Consider the following 21,533-nt stretch of genomic DNA (forward strand, 5'->3'; position numbering starts at 1 on the left):
GCCCCTTTGGAAAAAGAATAATACCCATCTCGCTGATTGAGGTTTTGATCACCTGCGTTAATATCTCATTCTGTGGGTCAGTATCCATTTTGTTCGAGAACACACCTGTGGAGCACCTTGGGACCAGTGTTCTTTGCAAGCTATAGTGCCACACAACCAAAACTCCCATGGAGTCTATGGGCAAGTCAGTCTCCTTAAACTGTTGCCTGTTCACGACCACAATAAAAAAGGGTTAAGCTGTCAATGCTTAAAACAAATTGATCGCACAATCTTAAATCATAATTAGAGAGAACATTGACTGGAATTGTTTTACTACATCAAAGACACAATGCAAATTATAGGTTTTTATTATTCAGTAGTTCATGAATGGTGCACAAGTTAAATATAACTCACAGTGTCAGTTCTCTATTTGTAAAATAAAACTAAATTTACTGGGGAAACACAGACGGATCTTTTTTGCTATTTTGCTTTTTGATGAAAGTATGTCAGCTATTTATAAGAAATCATTTGGTGAGTCAAACAATCCAAAAAAGTCTCCACATTGCAAGTGGAAACCTTTGGGGACTTGCACATGATCTTCTACACGGTGCCAGAGCCAAGTTGTTGTCAGTGGTTGATAACATTTCTATTGGGTTAATTGGAAAACTTGTGTCAGTCATCAACATTCATAGCTCCTTGATGGTAGACCAAACCAAGCCTTTATTTCAGACCCTTTCAGTTGTTCTACTTTCTCCTTCACGGAATTAAAGGCCAATGTCAAACTCTGTGATGCTCCAAGTTAAATTTCAAGTTAAATCGCTGTTCTTTCTCTTCTTTTTGTTGAGAAGAATCGTTTAATTTAATCAAAAGGAACACAAAAACATGTTATTTTATAACCTGTATGGCGATAGGTAGTTCCATTTCCAGGCTATGGATTACATCTACAAGCTAGCTGTATGGGACTTGAACCTGAAACATCTGATTAGAAGCAAGGGTATACAAGAATTAAATAATTTTACAGGTGTCCTAAGAAGCATTCATTTCTATTCTGACAGCTGGCATAGTAAGCAATCGCACAGCTATTTCTGCCCAAATAAATAAATGAAGTAAGACACTATGTTTGTTAACTTTTGGAATTGGGCTTAATTTAAATTGCTCATGATCAACCCTTCTTGTTGAGATATGGTACTGGCCATTTTAACCAGTGCTGTTTTAAGTAGTAGGAGACAATAGTTTTGCAGTCATGGCCACTGATTTTGAAATATTTTAAGTAAATTTACGTAGTGCATAATAAAATGACCAAGAAAGGTGAACAATGATGGCTGCTACTGTATTGGAAAATATCAGACTGGTGCAGCATGGTCACTAGTTCCGAGGTTGAGATTAAGATAGAATTTTTGATCAGGAAAGTTTATTTTTAAAGTTTAGTTATACCATATCTGTCTTTGAAGTGGTTGATGGTGATTTTCAATACCACATGTTTCCTAAGTCACAACAGTAAGTTCAATGAAACTAGATGGAAAATGAAATGTTGTGGGTTAATGAATCAAAGGTTTGTCTTCTTAATCTACTGGGGGAGTGGTTTCATATTATGTCACTTATTTAAGTGTTTGCTTTTTAATTACTTTGCCCCTTATCAAGCTCAGATCTGAAGGCAATACTGATTAATTGCACGTTAAGGAAAACAAACACAGCTCTGTTTCCAGTTCTGCTGATATTTTGGAAACAAACGTAAATCAGCCATTCTGGCCTTCCAAATGGACAAACCCTAGAGAGGAAATAGTCAGCATATCTCTGATGGTAAATAATTAATAAATCTCAACAGCCCTGACCAATCTCAGTTTCATTGCAATGAAATACTGCTTTAATACACCTACGGGTTAAAATCATTTCACATGTACAATGTATCTACATTTTATGATGTCAATACCTCTCTCTAGCCATTTCTAAATCACAGTAAATGCATCTCTACTATTCTATTGCAACAATAAATATTAAAAGATGAGAATTGGAAAGAATTTGCATTTTGGATCAGTAGAGATTACAATGGTCCAATTTCACATCATTGACATGAACAAAAGCAGAAGTTTGCTGTGGAAAGCGATAAGAGTTGTTGAGGTTCCGACTGCATAGCTTCAAGTAATCAGAAGGAAACTCAGTAAGATATCAGCCCCTCACATTACTCTCTCCGACACCCACCAACCAACACAAGGAAAATCAAGTACCAATTCCATGTCTTTTGTTAAAGGAATTGAATATATCCGCCCCCTCATTCATCCAGGAGATTTAAATAAATACACAAGTACGTTACCAAAAGAAATACTAGCAAGTTAGTTTTACAGAATGATGGAACACCACAAATCTAAATTTTGCATAACTTTCCTTTACAATTAATGTATGAATAGATATCAATCTTGTGTGTTATACTCCAGAAACCAAATAGTGAAGAACAGAACTGGACCCAATTTTTGCATGCTTTTCTCAGTACTTTGCAAACACATACTTCCGGACCCAATAACTACACTTGCAGTCTAATCCTATTTATAGGGGTCCAAGTGAATCCTTAGTTAATGCCCATCAGCTGCATACAATTAAATTCATGTTCTGTGCACAATTTTCACAGTAGGTGGTTACTAATTTCTTGATCATTTTAGGATGCAAATCTGCCTCTGTACATTTCATTTTTTTTCACTCTTTTGAATCATCTTGTGTCAATTTTAAATGAGGTAACTTATTGAAGACATTTCAGTAGAGTTTAAGCCAAGAAAAAAATACAGAAAATAGCAAGCTTTATGAATTCTATTATCTGAGATGAATAGCTCACAGAATCATACAGAGCATTCAGCCATTGTGTCTGTGCTGGTTCCTTGAAAGAGATAGCTAATTAATCCCCTTCTCTTGTTCTTTTCCCGTAACCCTGCATTACTTTTCCATTTTAATATATTTTCCTAATTTCCTTTTGAATGTTAATAATGGATCTGTCTCAACCATTCTGTCAGGCACAGCATTCTAAATCACTAGAGCTAACTACACAAAAAAAACTCCACTCATTTCTCCAAAACATCTTTCATCATTTACTAAAGAAATTGCACCCTCTAGATATTGATCCTTCTGTCTGCATAATCGATGAAGCAAGTGTTTTTACAACACTGTTTGTGAGTTGTCAGGGTCAGGAATACTTTCTCAGGCTTAACAAACTAATTAGTAAAATGCCACATCTGCCAACCTTTCAAACCCCTATGATTTGGATTCTCCCTTCCCTGCAACCTTCAATCAATATCACATCTCTAATCAACATCAGCAATCCAACAAGACACCTACTGCAACCCATGGGTTCAATTTCGAGCCTTCTTGCTCTCTCTCTCCAAGCATCCCCTTTCCCAATACAGAAATGTTACTCCAACAGATTTTGGCCCTGTGAATCAGGCTTCCTACTACAGAAAAGCTTTAAATCCGTCAGTTCATCAGCCTGGAAACTCAGCGAAATATTATTAAAATGCCTTGACCTCACAACATTCCATCACTTGCCCTCTGTTAGATTCCTTAAAAATAAGGAACGAGTCCTCAATCTTTTTAAATATCCGGCGTTATTTCTTCTTAGATGTTGACCTGACAGTTACAAATGAGACCTCCATAGCAACAGCCTTTTTTCATGCTTTTATACATTTTGCTTTACATCATCCTCCCCAAAACCATAAACTGTTATTCGTACCCGAACCATGAGATCGAGGCGACAGTCTGCGTCATTTGTCGCATACACTTGTAAGGGGTTTGCTATACTCTAACCACAAGGTCTAGGCCACAATCTATTTTTGACATACGCTCATGTCTGCTTCAAACCAATTTCAACTACACCTGCAAGTTCCGTTTTTTGCATTGGCATCTGCAGTTTGACCCTCGTTATGCTGTAGCTTGATCACCCAATTCCCAACAAACTCCACACCCCCTCTTCCCAAAGAGAATTCACCTCCAAATTTCAAGCCATGGGAGCAGATCCTCAGAATGTCTTGAGAGAATGTTAGGAAATTCAATTTCATTTTCAGCTCTGCTTACTAATAATGGGTTTTGTACGTAATCCTTCAATCGGTACTCTGTGATGTTCCAATTTAAAATTAATCAAATTTTGTTCAAATATGCAGAAACCAAAGAATTTTGTTTTCTAGAGTATTTATGTATTAATTTGAAGTAACTGAGCTTTACATTTTCAACTGGCCTAAAATTTAAATATCCAGATAAAAGGTTTTAAAGGCAACTGGGTTATGTAAACAGTATTTTATTCCAATCATTTTTAATGGCCTCCCCCTGCCACAATACTTGATTAGAATAAATTCTTTACAGTATGGAAACAGGCCTTTTGGCCCAACCAGTCCACACCGACCCTCCGAAGAGTAACCCCCCCCAGACCCATTTCCCTCTGACTAATGCACCTAACACTATGGGCAATTTAACATGGCCACTTCTCTGACTTGATACAGTATGACTCAGACTCTACCAACTAAATATACATGTACAAATCTTGTAACATCATTGGCTAAAAACTGGAGTTCTCCAAGTCCTAGACATTTTCACAACGTGCCATGTTTCATTTAAAACAAAATTGTTCTATTGTAATTAACTTACTTGGAAACTTCGGTTAGATATTGCACAGTGCTGGTGAAAACTTGTATATTGAGTTCTTCTTATGCTTCAAGTGACCCAACTGTATCCATATTAACCCAAGCTGCCCACTGCCCAAAGTGCTCAATTCAAAATTTAGCAGAATCCAAAATCTGGCATGGTCTCAGTGCTGAGGTTGCCATTTTTGAAAGTTTGTACTTGTACAAGTAATAGACTGGATGATTCCTTCTCCAGGTTTTCCTCCCTCTCCATGGAGTGACGGACTTTCAGTAACTTGTTACAACAGCTCAGAGACTTGGGTCATGCCCTCAATGAATTTAACTGGTTCATCTCTGGCAAATTCCAGGGGTACATTTAACCTAATCTTTCTGACAAGCAACTGAAACGTTAGATGTACAACTCATCAAATTTTATTGCCAATTGAAGTCAACAGATGGTAATATGAGGATGTAAAACTGGTGATCCATTTGATCCTCTAGGAGAGTCACCTAGTTAATTAGGTTAACATTATCCAGCTAGCTTCTCAAATATAAGTATGTTATATTATGTGTTTGAAACTTAATCACACCATTTCATGTCACTTATGTGAAAAGATTGTTGATATTTCCTGTGCTATTAGACCACTATTGTGACACTCTGCAGTGGTCTTCTCAATTTTAATTGCATTTATTCCTCTATGTCTCATTATTTTATTTATTGGAGCTGTCAAGACTGAAGTAGATAAATAGTTGTTGAGGAAATGCATCAAGGGAAGTGAACAAGTACAGGAATATGGAGCAAAATGAAGATAAACTGTGATCTGATTCAAAGACACAGGAAATCCAAGTAGCTGTACAGCCTCATCCTCTTCATAAGGTTCCTACATTCTTGGAGCTTGTGTTGCCCTAATGTGTTTTATTGTAAAAGCTCTGCTCTCAGTACTAGAGCTGCAACCTCAGAGGGGATTAAAAGAATTAAACAAAAACAAAATGATCTCTTATGCCTTTCTTTCTCTTGCCCCTGCAATCTTTGTATTGATTATTCTTACTGTGTATTATTTATTCCATTTTTTTTCCCCTCCATCTCCTTTCTTTTTCCATTTGTTTGGCTTCTGTATCATTTACTTCTCTATTAATCCTCTTTTTTTTTGTTCAGGTGCAGATGGCATATACTGAGAGGACAGGAAAGGAGACACTAATGGCTGAAATTTGTATTTATGCTGTGTTTATGCAAAGGTATGGTGCCTGTTGAATCCTTTCCTATTTCTTCTTCAACGATCTGTGAGTGTCTTCATCTCTGCTTCCTCAGCCCTTCCCTTTTCAATTGTTTTTTCATTCTTCCCCAACTCCCTTATAATCTGTGTCTCTTGACTTTTCAATACACATGCTTTATGTTTATATTCCCTCTGCTCACCCTTCTCTTCATCCCTGTTCCCACACTCATATGAACAATGTGATGGTACTGTGCCTTTAAGAGATGCGTTCTGTCCTTTTTTTTGCAGAAGGGTGCTAGCTCAGCAGCACATAGGCAGTTGGTAAATAGCTTTGAGTTCTCCTTGCATATTTTTTGTTTGAAATAAGACAAAAGAATCATGAATGGGTGGGATCAGGCCTCACACAAACCCTGGAAGGTTTTTAATTTTGCTTTTAGTGAGTTGAGAATGTTTCTGCTGGCTACTGGAGCTGAATGTTTGCATTCTCAGCTATTTGTGTGAAGTCTTAGACAGTGGGGCTTCCTCTTAAAAACCAAAAAAGGGCAGATTGTTTCTTTCTTCTGGACTAGAGAGGGACAGCATGTGAGAATCATAATTGTTTTGCTGAATTGCATTTTTGCCAAAGGGTGTGTTTATCGGGTCCTGCCGACATTGGAACAGTTGATAATTAGTGTTAAACAATGCACTAGCTTGTTAAGTATTTCTACAAAGTAAAGTTATGCCAATTCTTATTTTTTGATGTATTTAATCATTTTGTAGGAATAAAAGGTGTTTTGATTAAAGCTTAGTAGCGGACTAATGGAATTACATGTGAAACATAGCATCTAAAAATATATAAAAGGTAATGTCTAGTCTATCTCTACAATACACTTTAGGAGGTCCTTAACAGACAGACCCTGAGATGCTAAATACATCCTTCATGCTTCCTTCTCCTCTTCCTACTTCCTGCCCTAACATTTCCATTTCTCACCCAGATATATTTTGCTTCAACATGTTATGAAGAATTTGTTTTCTCTGTATTTAAATCATTTGATAACTTTTAGTTTGTTCAAATCAAAATTAATAAGTAAAGTTACTGAACAGGAATTGTTAGAACCTAAATAAATGAAAATCCCACCAGAAGGCACACAGCACACAGACTGATACAATCTCAGAAATTATCGATGCTCCAGATGCTCAGACCACATAATGCTTTAGCCAAAAGTATCAATTTGACTGCAAGCTGTTGAGATAACTATAAACTTCAACAAAGGGAGTAGAATTTAAAAGGCAATCCAGCACTTAAGCATAATAATGCTACTGTGAAGTGAATAATTCACATTTTATTTAAGTCTATATTATGTACATTTGAAATTTCAATTAAAGAGAGGAGTGCTGGATGTGTTCTGCCTGTTCCTCCTTTTTAACCATCTACTATTTACCCATTCCTTCTCTCTCTGCATTTCCTTAAACTGTTAAACTGTGGTGTGACCACGTTAACATTCTATCCACAAAGCTCTCAACAGCCTGATGTGCCACAGTGATGCCTATAGTTGCTCAAGTTCCAAAATCCATTGTGAATATGATAGTGGGGAAGTCTATTTCCAGGAGTCATAGTTTGAAGATAAGGGAAAAACATTTTAGAACTGAGATGAGGAAAATTTCTGCACCCAGACAGTGGCGGGCTTGTGGATTTCATTACCACAGCAAGTGATAATATCAAAAACATTGTGGGTTTTCAAGAAGGAGATACCTCCTGTGGCGAAAGGGATCAAGGCAGATGGGGGAAGAGGGAGATTTGGTATTGAGCTCAATGATCAACAATAATCGTGTTGAATGGTGGAGCAGGCTTGAGTGGTCAAATACCCTTCTCCAGCACTTGGAATCATAGAATACCTACAGTATGGGAAACAGTTCTTCAGCCCAACAAGTCTACACTAACCCTCCAAAGAGTATCCCACCCATTCTACAACTCTATTACTCTACATTTACCCCTGACTAATGCATCTAACCTACACATCCCTAAACACTATGGGCAATTTAGCATGGCCAATTCACCTAACCTGCATATCTTCGGATTATGGGAGGAAACTGGAACACCTGGAGGAAACCCACACAGACACGGAGAGAATGTGCAAACTCAACTTAGATAGACCTCCAGGCTGGAATCGAACCTAGGTCCCTAGTGCTGTGAGGCAGCAATGCTAACCACTGGGCCACTGTTATCTTCTATTTTTCCATACTGCTGCAGCTGATGAGGCTTCCTGTACACATGGTTACCCACAATATAGGAAATACCTTGGAATTTCCACCTAGCACAGGATATGTACACACGATAGACTAATGTAGTCCTGCCATCCTGCAATTTATTTATCATTAAAGCTTATTACTGTTAATGAGCATGTTTATTGTGAATTAAACTACATCAATACTCACTGTCATTTATACATTAATAAGTCATACTAATAAACCTTATGGACAGTGATAAACCTAACAAATCCACTGTACTAATGAGAATAAGCTTTGGTTTAAAAAGATATTAAGATGCATCAGTTTATTCTGGAGTTTATATAAAATGAATAGGAAATACCAGTCGATTACCTGCTTCATTGCTCAAGATGCTACACCTTGACTTTTTTCTTTCTGAATCTGAGATCTGACGAGCTCCAAGTTGATTAGCTTTTTCTTATCTCTGCTGCTGGTTTCGCCCATTCCCACTGCTCCAGTTGAACTTTGTCACTGTACACTGCTTCATGTGCCTGTTCCTGCCCTTGCCTGATACACTGACAGAACTCTTGCCTTCTTCAACTGCTTTTTATGTTGGCTCATGGACTCCACATGCTTCCATACTGAGTTATATCTGTGCTGCTATTCTCCACCCCATTTCCACTTCTCCAAATGAACTTACACTTTTTCCATGCTGCTTTATATTCTTTGTATCTCATGGAATTTCATGCTGCTCCAGCTCCACAGTTAGTGCATGTACTACTGAATGCAATGCATGGCAGAAATATGATGATAAAGCCAGAGCCAAGCATGTGTTAGTCTTACTCATTGCAATTCATGACAAACAGTAGTGTGTCAGTGCAATATGAGGTGAGGAGTATTTTCCCTTCACATCAATACTCATTTGTGCAAGTATGGCTTAAATGAGCTCCTGCAAAACTGGTGTTAATGGGAATCAGGGGGAAAACTGCCCATTGGTTGGAGTCATAAGTGGCACAATAAATTATCATTGTTGGAGGTCAGTCAACTCAGCTGCAGGACATTTCTGCAGGAGTTCCTCACAGAGTTTCCTTGGCCCAACATCTTCAGTGGATTCATCAATGACTTCACTCAATTATCAGGTCAGAGGTGGGAATGTTTGCTAATATCTGTACAATATTCAGTACTATTTATTACTCCTCAGATACTGAAGCATTCTATGTCCAAATGCAGGAAGATCTGGACAATATTCAGGTTTCAGCAGATTAGTCGCAAGTAACAATTGCACCCCAAATCCCAGGCAATAACCATCTTCAACAAGACAGGATGTTTCAATCATCCCTTGACATTCAATGGTATTACCAACACTGAACCCCCCACTATCAATATCTGGGAGTTACCATTGACCAGAAACTAAACTGGATGAGCCATATAAGAACTGTGGCTACAAGAGCAGGTCAGAGGTCAGGATCTTGCCAAAATCTGTCCACCATTTACAAGGCACAATGAAGGCATGTTTTGGAATACTCCCATATGCCTACAGAAGTGCAGCTCCAACAACACTCAAAAAGCTGGACACCATCCAGGATACAAGAGCACATTTGATTGGCTCTACATCTACAAAATTCACTCCCTCCACCATTGAGGTTCAATAACACCAGTGTGTACTATTCACAAGATATACTGATGACATTCTCCGAGGGTCCTTAGATAGCATCTTCCAAACTCTGTCCAATACCATCAAGAAGGACAAGTGCTACAAATATTACCTGCAAGGTCCCCTCAAATATATTGTCATTGCTTCAGCGCTGATGCTTCAACATCCTGGAACTCCCTCCCTAATGGCACTGTCGGATTAGTTACAGCAAATGGGCTGCAATGTTTCAAGAATGAAGCTTACCAGCACTTTCTCAGGGGGAACTAGGGATTAGCAGTAAATACGGTCTCAGCCAGCAATGCCCATATTCCATTAACAAATAAATGAAAAACTATTGTTTCTAAAACTGGTGCTTTTCATTTTAAATCCCTCTCACACTGCCAATGTCGGAATTAGAACATATACTGTGGGTGCACGAAATCATAAATTTCCATTGAAAATATGAATTTAATTATCCAAATCATGTTAAAGGCTTGTTACAAATGTACAAATCAGCCAATTCACAAATTATGAGGTAACAAGACAAAGGGACCAAAACTGCATGTAATTATCCACACCTTGGTGAGACCACACCTACAGTTCTGATCTCCTTGGCTGAGGAAAGACATACTTGTCATAGAAGGAGTGCAGCAAAGTTTATCCAACTGATCCCTGGGATGGCAAGTTAATCTAATACTGAGAGACTGGGTCGACAGGGTATGTGTTCATGGTGTTTAGAAGAATTAGAAGGAATCTCATTAAAACACATTAGATTCTGACAGGGCTGGACTGACTGGATGCAGGGTGATGTTTCACCTTCCAGCCAGTCCAGAACACTGGGTCACAATCTCAGGATATTTGGGAGGCCATTGATATGAGGAGAAATTTCTTTACTCAGAGGGTGGTTAAGTTGTGGAATTCTCTATCACACAATGCTGTGTATGTGAAATCACTGTTCAATGCTGTGTATGTTCAATTCCCGACTCAGGCGACTAACTGTGTGGAGTTTGCACGTTCTCCCCGTGTCTGCGTGGGTTTCCTCCGGGGGCTCCGGTTTCCTCCCACAGTCCAAAGATGTGCAAGTCAGGCGAATTGGCCATGCTAAATTGCCCGTAGTGTTAGGTAAAGGGGTAAATGTAGGGGTATGGGTGGGTCACGCTTCGGCGGGTCGGTGTGGACTTGTTGGGCCGAAGGGCCTGTTTCCACACTGTAAGTAATCTAATCTAAAAAGTAATCTAATCTAATCTAATATTTTAATAAAGAAATATGTAGGAGTCTCAACGCTAAATGGGTAAGGGGAATGAGTGGTAGAAAACATTGAGACAGAGGATCACCTATGATAGCAGTGAATTGTAGAGTAGGCTCAATGGGGTGAGTAGCCTACTCTTTATTCTATTTTTTATGTTTTTAAGTTTAAGAGATATTCCATGAGGTTATGAATCTTCCCAGCTCAGGAAGAAGGGTATTGTGGACGACAGCAGAAATATCTAATTTTACTTTCATTTTGCCTATCTCACTCTTAAAGTAATCTCTTTTTCCATCTCTTTTTTTTTCTGTATCTGTATTACTATGGACATTGGAACATTATGGTTATGATTTTGGAATAGTAATTCAGAGGCCTCGTCTAACGATTTGGGAGCACAGGTTCAAATCCCCCTGAAGCAGCTATGGAATCTAAATTTAATTAAGTAAGTCTGTTTCAATCATAACCAACAGACAACTACCATTGCCAACATGGTTATGGAAAGAAATCAACAATATTATCTGGTCACGTCTATATATGACTCCACACCCATTGCAAGGTGGCTGACTCTAAACTGCCTAATGTAGGCAATTGGGCTGGTGTAATGGTCTTTTTGATTACACACTTGTGAAGTGGCTTGTATGTCTTACAATGCTTGCAGTGTGATATAAATGCAATTCTGTTGTTGAATTTTCCAGGATTGCAAAAGTGGACTGTTATGAATCTCTCCTCCCTAATCTCATTTTCTCAGCTCTTGTGCTTGGGGGTAGATGATCAGATTCAGCTTGGCTACTCCCCACCAGAACTCAATTGAGTGTGCTCCAGGTGACTCCACAAAACAGCATATTTTCTCCTGAAACACTGCCTCTATTAAGAAAATTTAATGGCACAACAGTTTATTTTGCACGATACTTGACAGGTTATCAAATGGCACTACTAAAACGTTTATTAAAACAATTGTCCCAAATCACCTTTTAAACCTGTGTGTTTTTGTTGAATAAGGTTACTTGCTGATAAACTTCATGACTTCATGAGTTAGTGTTGCTTTAATTATATAATAAACTATTGCAGTAACCCGTGGTGAATTAACTAGTCCCTCTAGTAATGCTTATCTGCCAGCTGCATTATTACAACACATAAAACATACTCTGCAGAAAGACAGACAAAAATTATAGAACATTATTAGAAAGAGCTCGAAGCATGCTCCTTAAGTCATTAGCTTTTACATCACATTTAATAAATTTTAAAACTCTGTTGGACTGAAAAATTTATGTGTAGGAAATGCTTCTACTCATAAAAAAAAGGTGCATTTATGATTTTGTTTTCATCTATCATCTCAGGTATATGCAATAGATTCTGTGGTACTACTATGTTATATTTAACTAACATCATTGAAATAGGTTATTATCACAAGGGTGTTTAAAGGACACCACTTATTTGCTGTTGCAGTTCTTACATTTCAACAGTGATGCCACATAAACAGGCTTTCATTGGATATAAAGTGGTTTGGGAACCTTCCAAAAAGACATTCTTCTTTCTTTTGTACAAGCTCATTTTGCAAGTTTTTGTCACTGACACCTTATTTCATAAATTTCCTGATCTGTATATGTGCCAAGCATCACATTAACACTTCAACAGAGAGACTCACCGACATATTGCCAGACAATTGTAATGTTCTCGCATCTGCTTACTAATTAAATATTGCTATTTTTATTGTCTTCTGCTCACAATTTTTCCTCTTACCATCAACTCCCCACAAAAACCTTGTATTTAGTGCTTTTTGCATTAAGTGCATGGCAAACATCCTGAACAGTAACTAACCCCCTAGCCCACCAATGTGAAAGATGGCTGGAGCAACTACTAAACAGACATTGCCCACCGGTGAGCCTCTAAGCCTATCAGGCAACTCAGCAATGAAACCCTCCCCTGTCTGAAGTTGTTAGCCATTCGACAGGAAGCTGGAAAGCATCATTGGAGACCCAAGTTGTGTAGCCATGAAGACATGCACTGGTGAGATGACAATTTCTTTTTCTGGAGGGGGGATTCTTGGCATGACCAAAGTCAAGTCAGAGGCAAGAGGAGGAAGGTGGCTTTTGGAGGTCAGCCCTCTATCCTCCAACTGTGCCCTCAGTTGTCTCAAGACTGGGGAAAATGGAAACCACACCCACCCACCAATCTGATAGACAGGCTGCCATATTCTCCCTGTTGAGAAGGCAGCCACTTTTCTTACAAGCCGGGAAGGCAGGCAATCAGGTCTGTGGCAGGTTAAGGCCACTCAGTGGCTGGTACTTGACCACTTAAGGTTCTTAACTGGCGACAGTTCGGGAAAGTCACCTATGGATCTTCCCACCCAGAATTTGATTGCTGAAATGGCAGGAAGGGTATGGGTATTTTTCTAGTGCCAACCTGCCCCTTCATCTGTGCAGAACAGAAATTTCCATCTCATGTGGTTAATTTGGATTGAGTTTATATGGAAATAATGCATCTTTGTCAGTGAATATAAATCTTTTTTTTATTGGACTGCAACATTAGCAACTAAAGTACAAAAGAATCCCAAAACACATATCAGAAACAAAGTTAAAATTGGTCCATTTAATTCCCAATAGCATTTTAATCTATTATTTTGATTAAACAAGTTATGAAAAATTGAAACAATACATTTTACTAATTATGGTGTAAAGAATGAGCTCCTCAGTGAATTTCTGCAGTTGTCTTGACATATATGTACCCATGAGAGTGCATCTCCATGATCCAGCAGTAAATCAGATTATTTAAAAGTGGATCTCAAAAAGTTGTTTTTGATCTTTCACCTATTAAGGGGCTGACTAAACTAACTTTTGACAAGTGCTCCCCGTTAGAACCACTCTCCAATTGGAGCTCTGTGTTTTGTAACACCTCTACAATTTCTTCCTTTTCGATCATCCAACCTCTGAATGCAGATCACATTTATCATATATGCTTAATGGTCTGAAAAGACTTGTAAACCCAAAACATTTACATGGCATTAGGAAAGAAGGGAAGATATTCTTACATTTTCAGTTAGAGTGGTGCAATGAGTTATATTTTGAAATAATACCTACCCTTTTAAGAACTGAGCATTGGAGATAGAAATGCCTTCAGCTTGCAAAGCTAAGCAAAGACACAGTGAGTTTATGTAGAAATAAAATAATGGAAAGGCAGGTTTAATCTGAATAGCTTTGAAACTGTCCAAGAACAAGGAACAAAAGAAGGACAGATTTATGACAATGCTTCACAATTGAACTGTAATGAATTGTTTTGTAGGTAAGCATGGCAGCTCATTTATACAGCATAACATCTCACAAACAGCAATGAAATTAATGATCTGTTTTGGTGATGTTGTCTGAGCAATCAATGATAACAAGTATGAATTGGCCTAGATTAAGAAAAAGTCAAAGAGTTACAGAAAGGACCTATCACTCATTCCGTAGGACCTATCTTCTGAGATTTTTGGGTTTGCCCACATGTTCCAATTGTACAGAATTCCAAATGCACTGATAACTATTTCTAGTATTAGCTTAGGAGAAGCATCATTCAGGACAGAGCAGCCCACTTGATCTGCAACTCATCTAGCTCCTTAACAATTTTCTCCCTCCATGACTGAGGCAAGCAGTATGTACTATCTACAAGATACACGTCACCAACTTGGCAAAGCTGCTCTGACAACGCCTTCAACCATAACCTCTACCAGCTAGAAGAACCAGGAGAGCAATGAGATACCATCACCTGCAAGCTCCCATCAAAGCCTCCTAATATCTTGCCTTAGTAGTATATCACTACTCCTTCACTGTCACTGGGTTAAAATTCTGAAACTCTAGTCCTAACAGTACTGAAAGTGTGCTTACATCACATGAACTGAGTGGTTCAACGTAATGGCTAACCATCACTTCTTATGGGCAGTTAGAGATGGACAATAAATGCTGATGTTGTCAGTGATGGTCAAATGATGGGAAATAACACAAAAAACTGCATACCTTCAAGTTTTTACATGCATCCAGTAACTTCAGAGTCAATTTTATAACATCCCAGTTCTTATTAGAATTGCCAATCATTGTAGTCTATTTTTGCAATTTTATATATGCAAGCAAAAGAGAACAGCTCACCTTCATCATGATACTTTTACATTCAAGCTGTAAGATGTTTACTCTCCTGGCTGATGCTTTTTCCTTATAATAGAATGTTCTCACTGGTACTGAGAAGCATGGTTAAGCCTCAATGCAACTCCGACTCGGTCTTACTTAAGAAGTGAACAAAAGTTGAGAGAAGATTCTGATGAGAAGCTGTTGGACAAAAGAAAATGTATTTTACATTGTGCCTTTCAGAACTGCAGAATGATCCAAATCTTCTTAGAATCAATTCAGTTATTTTGAAGCGCAGTCACTTGTTGCTGAAAAAAAAAGAAAAATGCCAGCAATGCGACAAGAATCAGATGATTCTTTTTAAAGTCAGCTGAAGAGGAATGAGTGGCCAGGACTGCAAAAAGACCTCTCAAACTCTCCTCTGACATACCATCATGAGGTGTCTCAGGTTCACTTCCGGAGACATACATGATCTTATTTCAATACATCATCCTAGATGTTTGTGCATAACTCTCTGGAATTGGACTTAAACCCAAAACCTTCAAAAATGCAGAGGAGTGAGTATTACCAATTTGACCTGAAGTGAAATGCAAATAATAAAGTTTAAGAATTAGTAAAATCAACAGTAGAATAATTAGACCAGGATGACCAAACTTGTGCTGAAAACCTTTGAGATAAGTGCGTTAAAAGATAATAGAAATAAGTGATTCAGAATGAGATGGCAACATTTTATTAAAGTAACATTTATCTGCACCGCAAGATGCTCAATTAAATCTTGCAAAAATGTAATATTTTCACGTACAAATCACAACAAACACATTTATTAATCATTGAAAGGAACAGAATACTCTACTAAGTAAAACAAGTTGAAATTGTCCTTTAACATGACTACAGAGGCTCAAATTAAGACAAACACCATTCAAATATGCACCGAGTATGTCACAATAAGGAGAGCATCAAAATTAACATCAATTAACAAAAATGTTTTCTGCTATTTATTATTTCTTACTGCTTTTTTACAATGACAGTACTTGCTGTTCTTTCTGAACTAAAAGGTAGATCAGCATTTATTGTAATTAGAAAAAAAGGATGGCCTTGCTAATTCTGCCCACATCCCTTGAATGAAAAATAAGAACAAATAATTTATTAGCCACTGGTCCCTCAGTGCTTGACATAAGGACAATGGTGAGAATAATCTTGGCTCAGAAGACCTGGAAGTTCAATCATTAAAGATGGTGGTTAGAAATGATAAAGTGTAGAAACCACTTGTGGAACTATACCCCAGAGCAGCTAAAGTTGGGCAGAAAAATAGAAGGCTCTTATAGCAAGATAACCTTCCCATGGACTAGGCAAATCAAATTAGCAAAAGAGGTTGGAAGGCCAAGTTTATGGAATGCACTTGAGGCAGTTTCCTAGAACACTATATCATGGAATTAATTAACCAGGAGGCAAGTTATTTTCAACTTAGTCTCATGTAATCGGAGAGGATTAATTAATAATCTCAAAGTGAAGGATCTTCTGAGGATGAATGATTATAATATGATAGCAATTCATGTTGATTTTGACAGTAATGTACTCAGGTCAGAAATCAGAATCTTGAAATTAAAGGTAAGGCCCATTACATAAGTAGAGTATGAGGTACAGATTTGGGACAATAGATTAGATTATTTACAGTGTGGAAACAGGCCCTTCGGCCCAACAAGTCCACACTGACCCGCCGAAGCACAACCCACCCAGACCCATTCCCCTACACCTAACACTACAGGAAATTTAGCATGGCCAATTCACCTAACCTGCACATTCTTGGACTGTGGGAGGAAACCCACGCAGACACAGGGAGAATGTAAAAACTCCACACAGACAGTCGCCTGAGGCGGGAATTGAACCCGGGTCTCTGGCGTGGTGAGGCAGCAGTGCTAACCACTATGCCACCGTGCTGCCCTAATAGATTGGAAAGTATTAAAGGAGCTCAGTAATAGCTAACACAAAGAAAGATTTCATATTGCCAACACTAGATTAATTCAGCTGAGAAATAACATACTGCAAGAATTGTGATCCATCACTGTCTAACTAAAAGTATTGGAATAGTATCAGATTAAAAAAAGAGTCACTAAGGTTGCCATGAATAGTATTCTGCTTGAGGCTTCTAAGAATCAGCAAGATTATGGAATGAATAAACAAAATTGTAGATAAAGAAAACAAAAGAGCGTAAATAAACAACAAAGGTAAAAATGGATTGTAAGAGCTTCTATGATACAGAGGAAGAATGCACAGAGTCCCTTAAAAGCTGAGACAGGAGAAATGAGTCATTTTGTAACTGTCTATAGAGTAGAAAACATAAAAAGCATGTCTTAAATCATGGTAAGCAGGGGTCTAGTGAGAATGATGAATCTAAAGAAATTGATATTAGCATATTATGGAACACTGGGACTGAAGGTTGACAACAAATCCCTGGCACTGATGATCTACATTCTTAGTTTAGAAGAAGGAGCTTTTGACAATGGATACTTTGCTCATTTTTATTATATTTTATCGCTTGTGTTTTTGCAAAATCTGCTAGCTTCTGAATGGTTCAAGGAGATTAGGAGGTAGCAAAGGCAACACTACAGTTCAAGGAAAGAGACAGAGAAGCAAAACAGGGAACTACTAGACCAAAATGGATAGGTTAAGTGAGTGAACAAGAGGAGGCCAGGTGGGGAAAATGTTGGGAGAAATGTAAGATTATTTATTTCTGTTAGAAGAAAAGTTGAGCATACTTTAAATATTGAGAACTACTAAATGTTTCCACATAGAGAGGTTCATGTACTCTTTTATATGAATGGTAGAATGCTAAAATGCAAGTGCAGTAAGTAATTAAGAAGGCAAATGGTACATTTGCCTTTCTTGCAAGGGAATTGGAATATAACAATACGGCATTCTTGCTACAATTGCACAGTTTTTTTAGAAAATGCAGATAGCCAGTGATGTATACTTTCCCTGCATAAGTGAATGAAAACAAATGTGTGCTGAGGATGCTTTCCAGAGTACATACAGAGATATGTAAGAGGCAACATTTTGTGATCAGGGGATAGCCACTTAGAAATGAGACTGTAAATTCCTTAACTCAGTGGTTTATTAATCTTCACAGTTTTCTACCATGGAGAGCTTTTGATGATGAGCCATTATGTATACTCAAGGGAGAGTTTAACAAATTCTTGGAAGACAAGAGAATTGAAGAAGGTGGTGATAGGGGGTGATGGAGTATCACCACATAGGAAGTAGAAATGAATAAACATTCATAATCTTCTGGAATAGATGAGCAGGCCTGAAGGGGCTGTTTGACTGAATCCTGGTCCTTCTTCAAATATTTTGTGTCAAGAACATAAAGTTTAGAATGAACCGACTGCTATATTTTTGATACATCGGTTTTATCCATATGGGGTACTTTAAAAAAAAACTAGAAAATAAAACTTCACATTTTCATAAGTGGCGCTGATATCTGTGCAGTTAGGAAGTATCCAGTCCGACTCCTAAAATGGTGTGTTTCACAATCATTTAATACCGCAATAGGCTCAAATTTCAGCTAATCACTGTCCATTGCTAAAACATTTGCTTGATTGAAATTAAATAAGTCATGAAAGAAAATATTAAGTATAAGTTCTGATCTTGATGAAGTTGTTCCTGTCATCCCAACAGAAGGGAAAAGGTCATCCTACTGGGGGACTACTCTACTCTGCTTCACAATGATGATGTGACTCAAACCATGGTGTGACTTGCTGGACAAGTTGCTATAATTTGTACAATTAATAATGGGTTACTCCCACTCATTAATGTCAATGTTACACACTCTATGGAAAACCTCAAAGTGTCTTTGCATTGATTTATTTGGCTTTGGCTTTACATATTGGCAATTAAAACATTGAGAAAACAGGATCTGATCGGGGCAGATGTTTCTCAGCCATCTGGACTCAAGTGTCCATTTTGTCAGTGTTAAGTTTTGCAGATGCTTTGCCTGAATGTTTTTGGAAATGGCTTCAAGAAACACCATAGCATTTGTTCCATGATTTATCAACATGTAAGGAGAGATCGAGTGTTTTGCATGCAGAATTGAAGAGATTAAGAGTGACTTTCAAAGTCATCGTATGTACCGAGGAAAGAAAAGAAAGCAAACCATGGATATCAGCACCATGCGCCCAAAGATATTGAGAATCAACCTGTTCAGTCACAGGAAGACCCAAGGCAGAAACCTGCAAGCCTGAGTAGACACTATTTTTGAATCGAAATGCAGATGATGATGACAATTACATAATTGCTTAAAGTTAACTCCACAAAAACTACCAATATATTTCCAATTCATGTACTCAGCTATGCAACTTTCTGCATTGAGACTGAAAACACAACTGTTGGAGATCAAAACGGATCAGACAGCATCCTTGGAGAGAAAGCAAGCCAACACGTTAAAGTGCAGATGACTTTTCATCAGAACTAAAGTGAAGTATGGAGGGAGAAGCATTTATGCTATAATTGGAGGGGGGGGGGGGGTGGGATCACAGTGTGGGGGTGGTCGGTTGTAGGGTGCTGGTGGAGAAAAGATGTTGATAATTCAGATTAAGTAATCGGAATGTAAGAATGGCAGAACAACAGTGTGTCTAATTGCAAACCTTCAAAGAACAGACAGGCCCACTTGGGTGGGAGGAGGAGAGAGAGGACATGGTGCAGAGGATGTAACAAGTAAAGCTGAAAGGGAAGGAATGGGAGTTCATTCACAATTTGAACATGTTGAACTCATTATTAAGTCTAGAAGGCTGTAAAGTGCCAAGTCTGAAGATGAGATGTTGTTGCTCCAGTTTGCGATGTCTTTGACTGGAGCATTGCAGCACGCCGAGAACAGACATGTGGGCGTGTGAGCAGGATGCTGTGCTAAAATGACCAGCTATGGGAAGATTGGGATCATGCTTGCACTCAGACCTTGAGGTGTTCTGCAAAGCAGTCACTCAGTCTGTGTTTGGTTTCTCCAATGTAGAGTAGGTAACATTGGATGCAGTGAATAAAATACACAAGATTGGAGGAGGTACAGGTGAAATGTTGCTTCACCTGAAAAGAGTGTTTAGGTCCTTGGATGGTGAGCAGGGAGGAAGTGAAGGGGCAGGTGTTGCACCTTCTGTGATTAAATGGGAAGGCATCGTGGGAAGGGGGAGTGGTGTTGGTGGTTGTGGAATGGTCTAGGGTGTTCTGGAGTGAACAATCCCTGTGAAATGGAGACGGAGGAGTGAGGGAAAGATGTGTTTAGTGGTGGCATTCTGTTGGAGTTGTCTTAGATTGCGGAGAATGATCAATTGAATGAGGAGGCTGGTGGGCCTGATCATGCTTTATGAGATGGGAAGGGGCAAGGTTGGAAACATGAGTGATAGGTCAGATACAGTTGAGGGCCCTGTTAACTACAGTGGGTGGGAAACCATGGTTATGGAAGAAGTAAGCAGCGCTGTTTTGGAAAGTGGCATCATCTGAACAGATGTGACATTGACCAAGGAACTGGGCGAATGGGTTTGAGTCCTTGCAGGACGTGGGGTGTGGAAAGCTATAGTGAAAGCAGCTATGGGAGTCAGTGGCTTTGTATGGATGGCAGTGAACAGTTTATTCCCCAAAATAGAGACAGAGAGGTCAAAGGAAGGAAGGGAAGTGTCGGAAATGGATGATGACTCTTAGAGCTACCATCAGTGCAGCTCGTCATACCCCACTTGCTGCAAGGACTTTATCCCATTCTTCCAGTTCCTTCACCTACATTGCATCTGTTTGGATGATGCCACCTTCCAAAACATCGCTGCTGACATGAAGACAAATGGGAGCTCAGATTATTGCTGCATGAATGCAGACAGCATGGGTAACTGGTGGAGTTTTTCCACAAATGGATGTACAGAAATGGGATGTTTGGCTACTGACCCTGAGAAAACACAAGAAATTGGGCAATGATGCCCTGGGAAGGTCATAGGGAGGAACTATGGACTGTATGAAATTAGAAATGGGCTGAAAAATGCCTGAAGTGCACTCTTAAGTTTGTCTAAGGACTACGCCTGGACCTCAAAAATGGGGTGGTTTTAAAACATAAAGGCAAACCCTGTATGAAAACATACACCATGAATGGGTACTGAAGGTGTTACATGTATCAGGAACTCAGCTGCCAGAATGGTACCCTTCCCAATTTCAGAGATTATACTTGTATTTGACCCATCAGCTCTTAGGATAGAAACCAGGGTTTGACATAGACAAAAGCCAGACCCAGGACAGAGATATGTTGAATGATTTGATGACAAATCAGGAGTGTCCAGAGTCAATATCCTTATTTTAGCTAACTTAGATATTAAATTCAGACTTTTAACGCAGTAAGTTAAATATACAGTGGTTACAATTATTCTGGACAATCAGTAAGATGCCAAAGTGGGAAATGAATCTCAGGCAGACCAACACCTGATAACGATACTAGGAAGACACATCAGGACCTTAACCAAAATCATCTGGGGAAAGATGGATGTTAACAGTAGACAGCAGAATAGGGCTGTGTACAGGATCAATGGCCTGTGGATGATTGATCAGTTGAGGGAGAACCTT

General features: G+C 38.7%; 1 protein-coding gene across 7 annotated transcripts in view; it reads right to left on the bottom strand.

Annotated features, from left to right (window-relative positions):
* Positions 1-21,533, bottom strand: part of LOC122562539 (leucine-rich repeat and immunoglobulin-like domain-containing nogo receptor-interacting protein 2) — a 740,273-nt gene that overhangs the window by 142,069 nt on the left and 576,671 nt on the right. For all 7 annotated transcript variants that reach the window (XR_015760131.1, XM_087996373.1, XM_043715469.2 and 4 more), the window contains one exon: positions 14,973-15,149. Coding sequence is in view for 6 of the 7 variants with exons in the window: in XM_087996373.1 (XP_087852499.1) it covers positions 14,973-14,981 (9 nt within the window). In the remaining variant the exon portion in view is untranslated. The remainder of the gene's footprint in view (positions 1-14,972; positions 15,150-21,533) is intronic.

The sequence above is a fragment of the Chiloscyllium plagiosum genome, unplaced genomic scaffold (genome assembly GCF_037043375.1).
Source record: "Chiloscyllium plagiosum isolate Xiang-an unplaced genomic scaffold, Cpla_swu_hap1 HiC_scaffold_2, whole genome shotgun sequence".
Lineage (NCBI taxonomy): Eukaryota > Metazoa > Chordata > Chondrichthyes > Orectolobiformes > Hemiscylliidae > Chiloscyllium > Chiloscyllium plagiosum.